This window comes from Hesperophylax consimilis, chromosome 1, assembly GCF_061612785.1.
Source record: "Hesperophylax consimilis isolate HC1 chromosome 1, BYU_Hcon_1.0, whole genome shotgun sequence".
Taxonomy (NCBI): Eukaryota; Metazoa; Arthropoda; class Insecta; order Trichoptera; family Limnephilidae; genus Hesperophylax; species Hesperophylax consimilis.
Window position 1 is genome coordinate 29,190,135 of NC_142836.1, and position 14,813 is coordinate 29,204,947.

The 14,813-nt window shown below is 31.6% G+C and overlaps 2 protein-coding genes across 2 annotated transcripts in view; one reads left to right on the forward strand and one right to left on the reverse strand.

Annotated features, from left to right (window-relative positions):
• The window catches only part of LOC149426580 (uncharacterized), a 113,509-nt gene extending 104,763 nt beyond the window's left edge, over nt 1–8,746 (reverse strand). The window contains exon 1 of the mRNA XM_089632287.1: nt 8,457–8,746. The gene's annotated coding sequence lies outside the window, so the exon portion shown is untranslated. The remainder of the gene's footprint in view (nt 1–8,456) is intronic.
• Nucleotides 8,747–9,367: 621 nt separating this feature from the next.
• On the forward strand, nt 9,368–11,485 carry Dus4 (Dihydrouridine synthase 4). Its single transcript, XM_089637578.1, has 2 exons — nt 9,368–9,581; nt 9,677–11,485. The coding sequence occupies exons 1-2, from the start codon at nt 9,457–9,459 to the stop codon at nt 10,719–10,721; spliced, it is 1,170 nt and encodes a 389-aa protein (XP_089493704.1). The 5' UTR covers nt 9,368–9,456; the 3' UTR covers nt 10,722–11,485.
• Nucleotides 11,486–14,813: the final 3,328 nt, after the last annotated feature.

Consider the following 14,813-nt stretch of genomic DNA (forward strand, 5'->3'; position numbering starts at 1 on the left):
CACAACGCTGCCCAACCAGGTGGCGACATGATATCTCCCCTACCTTTACACTGTACATTTAGGGACGCTCTTGTGAGGTATCACATAAAAATAAAAATTAACTCAAATGCAGATTTTTTTTCTTCTGAGGCACTATGTGTTAATGTGTAATTTTAGAAATTTTTATTTTTTGTAATATAAAAATTTTCCCACTAAAATATTTCTGGTAGGAAATTAACTTTCTAAATCATAAAATTCGACAATCTTTATCGGTTACACCTTGAACCGAACATAATTTTCACCAGTAACGCCCAATTCCTACATCTTCGACACATAGCTACATTTTAGGATGTCATATCTGACTTCGGAACAGATCAAGGCGAAATAAAATATTCACAAAAAAAGCTAACTGCGAAATTAATAAATCATCCTTTTTTCGTATTAATTTAGGAAGGGGATCAGAAAAAATGTATTGTGAAATTAGCCATTAAAATGTTTGGAATGGAATTGGGGTTTCGCCAACGTTCAAGCAGCTCTTTAGCGTCGTGTTCGACAAATTTCGGGAACCACCGGTTCAGACTAAGAGATTTATTTTTATTTTGAAGCAAACAAATGCAAGGCGATTTGCCTTGATAATATATCATGTTGAAATGCAAAATGTTCGAATTATCCTAAACACGTGTTCCGACATCATGGTGATATATTCGTAATTTACTAAATGTTTATCAGAAAACCAAAATTCTTTCGTAAGGCCTGCAATACCATTTTAACAGGCATTATAAACAATTTTATGAAATTCTCAATAAATTAGAAATTATCATATCTCCGTATACAAACCTGGGTGTTATTTTTTTGCTCTGGAATTCAATTAATTTTGACATAGAATATACTTGTCTCTAAAATATCTATTTACGTATTAACCAAATATGATTAAAATTAAATTGATTGAGATACACCACGCAAGTTCGCGTCGTGAACATAACATCTAAAAATCAAACAAATAAAGTGGTCAATTTTCATATACGTAATATAAGTAATAATTAATATAATATTAATACCTATACATCTTTCGTAAGCAGGTGAAAGATCATATCGGCTCTGAGGTTTCCACGGTAATTTATATCTCAAGTTTTTCTCTACGCCTGTGATTGACACCTAGTAGTTACCTGTATTTCGGGACCAAGTAAAGCAGGTCACCCAGCCTTCCGAAATTCCATCCCAGACATATTTAGGGTTACCACACGGTATCCAAAGGGGAGAAAGGGAAATGTACTCCTTTTCCACTTAAAATAATATCCTCCACCCGTTTTAGAATCGGTCTTCCTTTATTTAGTCCCCAGCTGTTTAACATACCGTCTGTGACGACCGGCTGCTAGTCGAGCATCCTACCTGCCGGGAGGACTATCGGATAACAATATACCATGTAGATACGCCGGTGCTCAAATACACAAAGTTTTCGTATCCAATGGATACTTTAACGCTTGAGAAGTAAATATATATTATTAGATCTAGATAATATCCTGTCAATGACATTATTATTAAACCTATCTGAAAAATATAAAGGTTTTTCAAATGCCGTGAAAATGTCCCACATTTATTTTCACTTCGGTTTGTCCTCCTTTTGTAATTTTTCACCTGCGGTAACCCTAATCTCATAGTGCTTTCGGTGGTTATAAATAATGCATGCCTAGTAGTAGTAAGTAAATTATATATCAATATCATAAATTTGAAAAATTCTGGTAAAATAATTGATGAGATTAATCATGACATACATATGTTCCCGCCAGCATCTCTTTGACAACTATATTTGAATTTAATGGCCGAGGTACGCCTTCCCTTTTAGCGGTGCCGGAAATTGTTCAGCAAACCTCACGATTGACCGCCAAAATGTTAAAGGGGCTCGAGAACTTGCTAGACGTGTTGATTAGTGTTTTAGAAACTAGTACAGGTAAACATGACTTACATTCGAGGCGCATGTTCATATGATTGTGAAGAAAGCCCTTAGAATGTTAGGATTCTTATTCCGTATTGGAAAAGAATTCAATAATATTCAAACACTTAAAATATTGTATTTTTCTTATATTCGAAGTCATCTTGAATTTGCTTCTCCTGGAATCCTCAATATAATATTTATGTAAAGCGCATTGAAGCCATCCAAAAAAATTGTATATCATTTAAATTTTAAGATGAATATTGGTAACCACGATATTAACAGCTCGATGGAATATTATGGACTAAAGCCATTAAAAACTAGAAGAGACTCCGCAGATATAAGATATCTCCATAAAATTATCAATGGTCTCAGATTAATTTTAGAGTTCCAAGCTTTAGAACTAGAGATAAATCACTTTTTCATCTTCAAAAATGTTCTACTAATCTTAGACAAAACGCTTTTATATTCAGAGCGTGTACCTTATATAATAAGAATTTTAATGATATTGACATATTTTCGTGTAGTTTAGGAACATTTAAAAATATACCTTAGCTATTATTAAATAATTATTAATAACATACTGCAAGTTATCATGTTATTGATATGAACCCTGTCCAGTTGCATGTGATTCATTTTATAAACATTTGTTCAGTTTAGTTGTAGGTATATACATATATTAGTGATTAAAAAGGATAAAATTGAAATATTGTAATTTATTTGTGTTCTTATATCTGATGTTATTTTTATTTTATTTAATATTTTGTAAATATTTTTTGCCCTTAGTTTGTTATTATAATTTTATCTTTAAGTGAAAACCTATCATTAGATATTATTTGTATTATTTATAAATTGATTATTTACGAATTTAAAAAATCTGTATGTTTTAAGGGGGATAAAAGCTACACGATCGGTCGGGTTGAAATTCTAAATTACAAACGGCTAATTTATAATGAATATATGAAGAAAAATTAAAACATAATTCTACTGTTTTATACCGTTTCAACTTAAATTTATCGTTAACCAACTAAATGCTTTTTTTTAAACTATTTTAATTAATATTAGGTCATTTTTAGGAGTACGATTATTTTTTAATATTTCCAATTAGTCAAATGCCAATTTTATATTACATTTTAATTTTTTTATGTTATATTTTATAAAAACAAAACCAACTAAAGTGCGTACTAGGTATGCACTAACATTTTGATGGTTAAAATATCAAACCATTTGGTTGGGTATTTTATCTGTAAATCAAAAAAAAAATTTTTAGCAAACAGAAAAATGGGCGTGAAAAAAAAATCTATATTGATTGTTTTTCTTAGATTTTCGTGAATAATCTGTAATCACCTCTACAAATATCACGGTATGAGTGTGAAATCAAAACCACCAGTGAAATTCGGTGTGTGTGTATGTGACTTAAATAATTACTGACAAATTATTATTAATGACAAATAATTATGCAATTTAGTCCGCTTGATTCCGCACAATAAAGCTCGTTACACGAGGGATAGTATGAAATATAAATATCTACGTGAGATTGACCGCGCCCACGTTATATTCCTCGTGTATAACAAGATTCATATGTATTTGTAAAAAGCGTTAACTTTATGGCTCGTCATAATTTACAGTAAAAACACATAAATTACTTATCGACCACTTTAATTTTATTTACACTCTACCGGTTTCGGAAGAACCCTACCTTCATCAGGAGAATATTAAAAGCTGATATAATATTTAATATTCTCTTGATAATGGAAGGGTTCTTCCGAAACCGGTAGAGTGTAAATAAAATTTATGTGGTCAATAACAAATGTATGTGTTTTATTGTAGATTTATAGGTACTAGACAAGTATTCGAAAATAATTTACATTACGGTAATTATTCATAAAAAATTTGTAAATAATTTTTAATACGTAAATACATCTATAATATACATTTATGGTGTATATTTATTATATAGGTATGCTTTTTAACAAAAAAATTTTTTTTTGTAAATTCCTATTTTGGTATATTATTTTATTATGCTTATATTATATTATATTATTGTACCTGTTGTATGTATACTTTTTTTCTCGTTGCAGTTTTTCTACTAAGTTTTTATATTTTATTTACAATAATAAATAAATAAATTTTAAAATGAGCATTTTGATTCACAGATGTAAAACTTTACAAAATAAATTTGTTTTAAAACACTTTATTTTATACTTATCTGCCGGTTGTAATATTAAGTGGTTTAAAATAAAATGTATTTGTTAAAATACACTAAAATTAAGTGAGTAACTATATTTTAAGTGTGGCAAGCCACGGAGTAAATAAAGCTTTTTACCAATACGTAAACTTTTGCATTCGGTGAATAAAAACCTCGAGACTCATTAAAATTATTACTTACATGACAGTAACCGCCATTTCGATGAGAACATAATTACACATCTTGTACTCGTATCATGTCGAGAACAAGCCCCTACTTAAGTTCCTGATTTCACCATTTAAATTTACCTAAGAAGTCAATTTTAAGTTAATCATTTAATTTATAAAAAATGAAGAAAAAACGTGGGTACATCTCGTCATGATTAACTTTGAAAGCGGTCAAAAGAGGAACTGAAAACATGACCGGTTAGTGGCTGGGTGGAGAAATGCGTCCGTTTCCCACCCAGGCGTCGCGTCGTGGGTTCAATTACTCTGCCAGCTAAATACTCTATCATTGCACAAGCAACATCTTCGATTTATTATGATGGTAGTAAGAGTTTTTCAAATATAGTCACGTTTTTCTTAAACTTGGAATATTACAAATAAAACGTTAAGAGCAACGGCTGCGCGGCCTTTTTCATACAAAACTTAAATTTGGATTTGAGGTCAAAATACCCAATCAAACAGATTAATAATGTTGTCTCTGTAATGTTAATGGCCTATATATTGCAATTTAAAACAAAAAAATAATTAGCACAACGTACACTACAAAAAAGTAAGGTAAAAAAATAAATAAAAAGATTCAAACTTAAATAAATATAAATAAAAGTAGTAATACTTTACGATGAAAGCGATTCAAATGGGAAAACGTCCGAAAAGTGAAAATGTGAAATACGTGTCACACGGCTGCAGAAGGATTTAAAAATGGACTGTGTAAATCATTTGTAACAATAATGTTTGGAGAAATTGGTCGAAAATGAATGTAGGAGGAAACATGGAATGGGAGGAAAAAGAAAATTAAGCACTTAACACGAGAACACCTACTGGAGGAATATATTCGGGTACACAAACACAATCACAATGCCTACACTCTTATAAGTTTATGGTTTTAATTATTTGAAAGCCCCACAATAGTCTAGAGAAGTGGTCGCCAAATAAGTGATCCGCAAACCTCCGGTGATCCTAGCTAAATGCAACTAGCTGCATTACACATTCTTTGTCTTACTATGTTTGCAAATACTATCAAGCGCAGAATAAAAGATACTGCCAAAAAAACAGTTTTGTGTTTTGCCCTGCTTTCCGATATAAATTCTGACAAGACCTGTTTATATTAGGATAAGTTAAATACGTCAACAACATCCTTACGTTCATTGCCCAAATGTTATATACGGCGAACGGGAGTATACAATTGTGCTTCCGTGTTGGTGTCACAATAAAGCGGTAGATATTGCCTCGATGTTGGTTTGCGAGGTATGTGGAAAGAAATCATAATTGAGACATTCCCTTGTAATACCCATTCTGAAGTCAATAATCTTAAAAAAATATTTGGAATTCTTTCTATCTTGAGTGAATGGACAGAATAATTTGATGCCGACACTGTAGAGTTATACTCGATTTGACTCCAAACTAATGACATGTACAATTTTTTTATGGGTTGATTGTTTTTTAATTGTCTGCATATTCTTAATACTAAGCCCAACATTTTCGAAACTTTATTTAATGTAATTTCGACACGATTAATAAAATTTTGTTTTTGATCAAATTTTAGGTACACCCAAATCATTTACCTCGGTTACAGTTGTTAGCACTAAGACGTTGATGGAGTAATCATAATTTAATGGATTTCTTTTTATTCTATCCAAAATCATAATTAGACATTTGCTTACATTTAGTTGTAAATTGTTCTCTTGGCACCAAACAGTAAGCTAAAACAAAGTATTTAACAATGTTTGACAGTCTTTAATATTTCTTATAGCTTTGTATATTTTTATATCATCCGCAAACATCAAAACATGGACATCGTTCACAAATAGCGAAAATAAAATTGGTCCCAAATGGGATCCTTGAGGAACACTGCTGGCAGCCATGAATTTATATGCAAAGCATCAATTTTAACAGTCAATAATGTTTCTATACTATGAGTTCCAGGTCCCCCTCACTGCGGGGGGGCTGGGCTCCTGCCCCGCGTGCCCTTAGTGTAAAGAAGGAACTATACACCAAAATGCTTTGACCTCAGTTTTGGCTTTCCATAAAAAGTGAATACCCTTTGCTTAGGGCTTAGTGAAAAGGCGATGATAATTCTGATTTCACCTGTCACAGCAATCAAAACACGATTCCGATCTCGGTTTGAAGTAAATACAACTCTCGTCTTGCAGTACTATAATTGGAGCCATCATCCATAATCTTATTTCAAGCAAACCGGAACATCCAACCCACTAGAAATATATACAGGTGTTTGGGGGTAAAATGCGCCAACTTCGGGTGGTGATTCTACATTATTTTAGAAGTAAAAAAGATTAAATAACTTTTTTCGAAATTCTAAGATTTAAGTTAGTTTTTAGGAAAAAAAAGATGATTTTTTTGTATGGGAAAATAAATATTCTTCTATGGTAAAATATTTTTGTTTGGGGAAATGAACATTGGATTTTCGAAAAAATTGTCTTTTTTACTTCTACCAACATATAGAATCACCTCCCGAAGTTTGCGCACTTTACCCCCGGACACCCTGCATAAGCATGTATACCGCCAGGGTCGACACCATGGCCTGTTATGTATTCTACATAGCAGAACGGACGTGCTGGCCCAGCATAGCATGACAAGAGGTGTGGTGCTGCTAAACGATATCTCTAGGACTCTTGACATTTTCAACATTGGCCCTGGAGTCCTGAAGATTTCAAGAGTCATTTTAGATAAGTCAAATATATTATTGTTAATTTCATGTTTAATATAATCAAACCATATTTCAATTGCTTTGTTTTAACATTGTTTTAAAGCTTTCTTAATTTGGTTACAACTACTATTTGAATTTAATTCACTAGGTGAATTTTATGTATTATTTGATCTTTTTAAAATAAATTTAACACTATAAAAGTCCTGTTAGTGGTCCGTGGGATTTAAAATTATGCATTTAATGGTCCGCGGGGTCCTAAAGTTTGGCGACCGCTGATTAGAGCACGCTACTAAAGGTAATCAAAAACGAACAACTAATATAATTTCAAAACAATATTTCCAAGATTTCGACAAAAGAACGTCCAAAACAATATTTTTTCTTTCTTCAGGCCGAAAATATAAAGCAACTAATGAACTCGATTGTATTTCTTCTGTTATTTCAAATGTGATGGTTAGGTTAGGTCAGGGTAGGTTAGACGCGTAGGTATACAGGATGAAAGACGTGACGGTAGGAACTCAACATATTTTTTTTAACATGGAGGATTTTTGTATCAAATTTAATTACATTGCTATTGGTATTGTATATATTTATATAATATATATATTATATACATAATATATATATTTATATAATTATATACATAATACAATAGTTATACCTACCGGAGATGTGCAATTATTAATAAATTTATGGATTCTTATGTTTTTTTTATATCTAATCATTATTTTGAAAACACTAAATTAATAATTATAATTCTCAACACCCCTACGCCTGGGGATTTATTTTGCACTGGCATCACCTTTATCTAAGGTGGTTTTACAAAGAAATAATATTATAATTTCTTTAGAGGACATATATTACATACACAAAAAATTCATAATATAATTATCCGTACTTACGTACACAAGCAGTGTGATGTTTTCAAAATTCTAATGTTTAAGAAAATTAAAAAGAATCTTATCAAAACCAGCGAAAAAGTACCTACCTATAAAATGTTTAACCGGACGAGCACTTTTTTGTAAATATGCGTTCTTATGGCTAACTATTTCACGTCATTCATAATTTGATCTAATTTACACACATTTTTTTTTTTTAATTTTTTTTCTTCATCGTGACAAGTCATGTTACAACCCGTGATTATTCATGGTAAAAAATCTTTTAAAATGAAGAATGAACAGAGAAAATGGTCGAAAAACCATTGAAACCAAAATAATAATAAACCATTTAATACATCTACGATTTATTTCTTGGGAAAAATTCTTTTAAATTCTACAGTGGGTATAATATTATACATACATTAATTTACAGTTTATAAGCATAACTAATACTCAATTATCATCGGTAGTCAGTGGTGACACAATAAAAACTAACCACATATTATTTCGTTGTTCGCAATTATGTTGAAAGGTTTTGTGTTAGTAGTTTTCATTGTATATTGATAAAAAAATCATTATTAATAAACAAACTCACCTTGTCATAGATTATTCTCAGATGTTATTTGTTGCATGATTCCAAAAACATCACTTGTATAACAATATTCACACGATAAGTCTGTCGGTGTCTAACACTTATTATTTAAAATAGGGTTCTGTTCACTTAACATTATTAGAGTTTAGTATCCGCGCTTTTTTAAAGACTATATTATTTAATAATTTATTAATATGTGTGGGACAACAGAATATTGAAGGATAGGCGTTGCTTTTTTATTTTAGTATTTATTTATTAATCACTAACGAAGTGAATAGGTCCCAAGATTTGGTTATACGCAGTACCTACTTATTTTATGTAGCAATAAATATAAAAAATAACTTCCTCAAAGGAATCAATTTATTCCCCAGCATTTAATAAGTGAATATAAAAAAAATATCGGCTTTAAATACGGTAAGGTTTGATCTGTTACGTGATTAAAACATAAACGATTAATTTCACTTTTGAAAAATGATGGTTAAACAATCTGTAATAGTAGAATAAAAAAGAAATAGTAGAAACCGCGTGCGGGCGACTGATTAAGTGAGGAGTTGCATTGATTTGAGATTTCGCGGCACAATGTTTACGACAAAACCCGCGCGTTTTGTCTCGGCACGTCTCTAGCGGCAAAACGATGAACCTATGTTATAAACGGCTCAACTCACAGCGAAGCATTCCAATAAATCACGTATCAGCGCAACATTATTAGGTAAAAAATATTTCAGACAACAGATATAATTATTACTAACAAGAAAAAATAAAGAAATTATACAAAGTTAAAAATACAAGGATTCTGATTTTTCACATGGTGGAAAACTATTTTATGTGTGGATGTTCACATTTCAATTACGTTTGTTTATGGTAAATTGCCACGTTTGTCTCTGCTTTGCTTACTGTCATTTTAATTTTGACATTTGACGCAAAGTTCACGTGTGTTTGGCGTTTGACAATTTGAATTAGCTTTTTTATTAATTCACATTAGAAAAGTAAACAAGAATATACAATGGACAAATTGAAAACAGATATTTCCTCTCTTTTTACGACGGCAAGGAATGAAAATACTTTTTTGAAAGTGTGTGCCCCCATGGTGCGATATAGCAAAGTTCAATTTAGAACTCTAGTTAAAAGGTATTCAAAACGTCCCACCAAATTATCTTTCTAGTATTTGAATATACGCTTTAGTTTTTTTATAATATATGTGTTCATCTTTTTGATATTTTTAGGAATGGTGTAGACCTCTGCTTCACTCCGATGATTCTCGCCGATTCCTTTTGCCAAAGTTCAAAAGCCCGGTCAAGTGAATTTGCTACAAATACAACGGATACACCCCTGATTGCACAGTTCGCTGCCAAAACCGTTCACGACTTTATCGGAGCCTCTGAACTGGTGTATCCATATGTGGATGGCGTAGATTTAAATTGTGGCTGTCCACAACGATGGGCAATCAAGGATGGCTATGGTTGTGGTCTGCTAACTGAACCCGAAATCATTCATTCCCTAGTACGCAATTTCAAAAACCATTTACCAGATTCATATTCCATATCTGTAAAGATAAGGCTTCTGAAAGATCTCAGAAGTACAATAGAACTCTGCAGGAGTTTGGAGAACTGTGGAGTCAATTTTCTAACTGTTCACGGCAGAAAAGCCTGGCACAAGACTTGTGATCCGGTAGATATCTCAGCTTTGAAGGAGATTAAACAATCACTGAGAATTCCTCTCATAGCTAATGGAAATGTTAAAAGTTTAGAAAACGCAGAGGCCGTTTATGCAGAGACTGGGTGTGACGGGGTCATGAGCGCGCAGGGAATGTTGAACAACCCGGCCATGTTCACAGGAGCGCCTGCAACACCAATAAGCTGCGTCCAGGATTGGATTAACATTTGCGAATATCAAAAGCCTATTACATTTCAGTGTTTTCATCACCATCTTGTGTTCATGTTAGAAAAAGTATTGACTAAGAGTCAAAAGAAGATTTTTAATTTTTTAACATCATACGAAGGAATCTTTAATTTCTTGTACCAAACATACGGAATAAAGCCAGATATTTCTGATGACATTATATCTGATAATATGGATTGTGCTTTTAACAGTGTTGATTATTTAGAGTTAAAAAATATTTACAGCCAAACCGATGATGTAAAAGATGTGGGTGATAAAATTTATGATTCGTCTTTGTCCGATGGAAAATATTTTAATACGGCCATTTGTCAAGAAAATAATGATGATCTGGATTATACAGATGGATGGTCAATGTTCAATGAAAATTGAAATAAAATACACTTGATGAAATATACTGTGGATATTTTTTTTATTAATTGTTATTTATGCATATCCTTACATTTATTCGTTCATAAATTTGTTGTCTCTTTAATAAGAATATGTAATATATATTATAATGTACTTACATCAAAATGTCTGCGTTACATATTTGAATAAGAACAATAATAGGTATATGATAATGTAGATGTTGGTTCCAATGCCAACAACACGATAAGTTAATGAGAGACATAATTCCATGTCTTAATACTAATTGGAAGAATCCATTGCCAGTATTAGAATGTTCAATTTGTACTACAAACTGACGGACAGTTTAAAAAAACTTAATAAATGTATGTCGCGTAAATAGTTTAACATTGATTAACTTCAAAAGAAGTTGCTTGATAAAATGTGATGAATCATAAAATAATTTTGTTAAAATCGTGGTAAATTTCCATAAAAATCACTTCAATTGATAATTATTAAAAAATCAAATAATAGAGAATCACATAATTATGGAGAAATTTGGCAAAAGCTCCTAAATACTAATACATATGTACATAATTGAAATATGCAATAAACTTGTCATAATACAAAGTGGTGATATGTAAATAAAATCAATATCAATATGAAGACTAGTATTCATAATAAATAACTATATAAATAACAATGAGTGTAATAAATATATTAAATAAATCTTTAGATTTAAAAGTTCATTTCGATTTGAATTAATTCATGTCCACATTAATAAATATAATGTAGTGCAGAAGAATAATATTATTACACAGAGGAAATGTAAATTCTGCATAATATTATAGGTAAGTCAAATTATACTAAAATATTGAAATTATATATCACTTTTAACATAGAACAAATAGAGGAAAATAAAAATAAGTTCTGTCAGCAACAAAACAAATAATACTGAAAAGTTGATATTGGGGAAAAATTAGGCTTAAAAATTAAAACCCTGAATTTATGCTCAGCTTTAAAATTCACTGCCGTTTCAATCTCCCGGCATATCTCCGCACTTCATAATAAAAATTAAATAAACAATTATGTCCAAAGCAATATTGTACTCTGAAAAAGCAGTCTTTCAATTACCAATCTATAAAATATTATATTAACCATAGGTTTCTACAGAATTTCCAACACTTGCATGCTTCACTCCCTGTTATAAGCTGTGGGGAAAAACATTACAAGCCTCACTGAATATTGTTAGGGCCTTACTGATAAATCTGTTTTAAATTTTACACAACTGAAGAACAACCATTTAAAGTATTAAAAACAGTTGTTTATTTGTAACTTTTTTTTAGACATTGGATTTAGAAGTCATATTTGTACAATCCCCCTTGAAGTGATTTTTCACAAAAACGGAGCTATACAAATGATCCAATAATTATGAAAATGTAGGGGGTTTTCAAACAAGGGTGTTCAGTCCCATCTTCAAGACAGGGAGTGAAACAAAAAGTTACCTAATTTCCAAGAAAATTCACAAGATTCAAATCTTAATTCGTAAATATTCATTTATAAAAATTGCTACATACAAAAATATTATCAAATGTACATAACATCTATCACAATACTTCTAAAAGCAATTTCCGATTTGTGTTTTGTCAATTTAACAATTTTAATCATAATAATATTATTCTTACTCATTTTATTAGAAACACTAAAGATTAGTGATATTAGTTGGTTCTGATTTGTGTACAGGGTGTATCTCACATTACAGATATTCTATTCTATTTGCACAGAAATGTGTGGCGACTTGAAGATAGTATGCACAATAAGACTACAGACTAAAACTACCACAGAGCGTTATTAAACTAATAGACATACTCATTACTTTCTACAGCACCAAAATCATCTTCTTCTGCATAACACACACAATACTTAACTTAAGGCAACCTAATGTTCGGTAACTGACTTTGAATAAATATGTAATGAAATACAGAATATGGACGTTTTTAAAAGGATCACATAATTAAAAGATTTTCATCTTGCAAATGCAAAAAAAAACCACATTTACATCAACAGCTCCGTCTGTGCAACTTGCAGTAAGGGCATGAGGCATTCCCATTTAGCAAATCTCTAAATAGTATAAAACAAAGTCACTATCCGCGTCTGTTCTTCTATACTATAGTTCTTCTGAACTATGCAACGGAGTTTGGTAGGGTTTTCACAATCATTTAGAGAATTTCTTCCGGAAGGTTTATACAGTCGAACATGGTTATAACTATTATGGTAATAGTGAGTTCATGGCTATAATGAGCAATTATAAAACCATATTTTAGTTCATGCTATCTTCATATAATTATTGACTGTTATAACAAGGTCGATTCCCTAATATACCGAGCAAATAATTTTGTCAACACAATTTCTGAATACGTGATTTGGGTCGCTGGGTCGGAAAAGTAGTTGGAAATTATTCAAGAATTATTCTCTAAGGACGGGTTGTTTCGGAGAATTTGAACAATTCATCAAATTTCAACGTTCATTTTCGGGTTCTGTGAAAGTCCCATTCAAGTTCTGTTATTATATCATTGTAGGCTAGTTGCTTGAAAAAACTGAAATAAAAACAGAACTTGAAAAAATCTTTCACAGAACTTGAAAATGAACGTTGAAATTTGATGAATTGTTCAAATTCTCCGAAACAACCCGTCCTAAGTAGTAACAAACAAAGAGGCGGGAATTTCCTATCCCGTTATGGCACTACCTGTGTAAGATTATCGGCTATGTGAACCATTGCTGTCCATCAGGCACAATGCAAAATTGTCATAAAATCTGCAAAATTTGAGCTTCGCAAATTAATTCACTTTTTACATCTTCTTTTGTATTACCTGCATCCCTGCACGGGATAAATTTATGCCAGTGATGCACAACCTTTTCAGCAGAGGGGCCGCTTTGTCTATTTTTCAAACAGGTTGCGACCTTACAAGCCGATTTTTTTTTTTGTTTTCGTTGAGGGGGAGGGGGTTGAAACCCTAATTCAAAAGTTAAGGTTTCTGTTGAATTTGTGTTATACAGACCGGCTCTTCAAATTGGGTTCCATTTAGAAAATGCAGCATAAATTAACCAAAACTCTAAAAAAATGTTCTCAACCAGGGTTTTCAAGAATTACCCCAAATATTTAGATTTTTCTCTATAGCCAATTGGGCCGTATGAAATTGACATGCGGGCCACAAGAATGGGGCCGCGGGTTGTGCATCACTGGTTTGTGTTGGTTAGTTTTACAAGCGGTAGGTAGCAGGTACAGCACGCACAAACTAGTGATAAAAATATACACAATTTAATACAAATTTTCTTGGAAGCCTTGAACCAGGTGATAGTTGTAATATGCGTTGATTGTTTTGAAGAGGAAATTAAGAAGCATGAATGCAAAATCTTTAAACAAATCATTGAAAATAAATTTGAGTAATATAAGTGTATTTTTCAAATTAATTTTGTTAATAGGTAATATCTACTCATATTTTAAAAATATACTGCACATTTGCGAATATATTGATAGTAGAGGCATTTAGGTAGGTAGAGATGACTTTTAAAAACCCGATTTGGATATAACGATTAACAACTAGAAGGAGCAAATGTAGTTGGTCCCCCCGTGCTCGTTATAACCAAGTTTGACTGTATATATACAGGGTGTATCGGCACTAACCCGACAAACTTTAACCAGCTATTCCTTAGCACATTTGGAGTAAAAAATGTTATGGACACTTTGCTGTCCGGTAGCATTTTTTTTTCAATTAAAAACAAAAAAATTAAAAATTTCCACACTACATCACTGTCATTGGCATTGCTTTTCGTGTTCAACAGCTGTTATAAGCAAGTATGTCGAAAAGCGTCTTCGCTCTTTCGCACACACTAAATAATAATAGTTAAAAATGAGACGAATGGTGCTGTGCCATTTCGTTGTGATTGTAAAAGTGCGCCAATATAGGTACACACGTGCATTATTCAACGGAATTCGAATAAAATATTGCCAGATGGGTTTTCAAACTTTGACAAAGGATAAAACAGTGGTGACATGTGGTGAAAATATGAATAATAAATTTTTATTGAAAAAAACGTTACCGGACAGCAAAGTGCACATAAGATTTTTTACTCCAA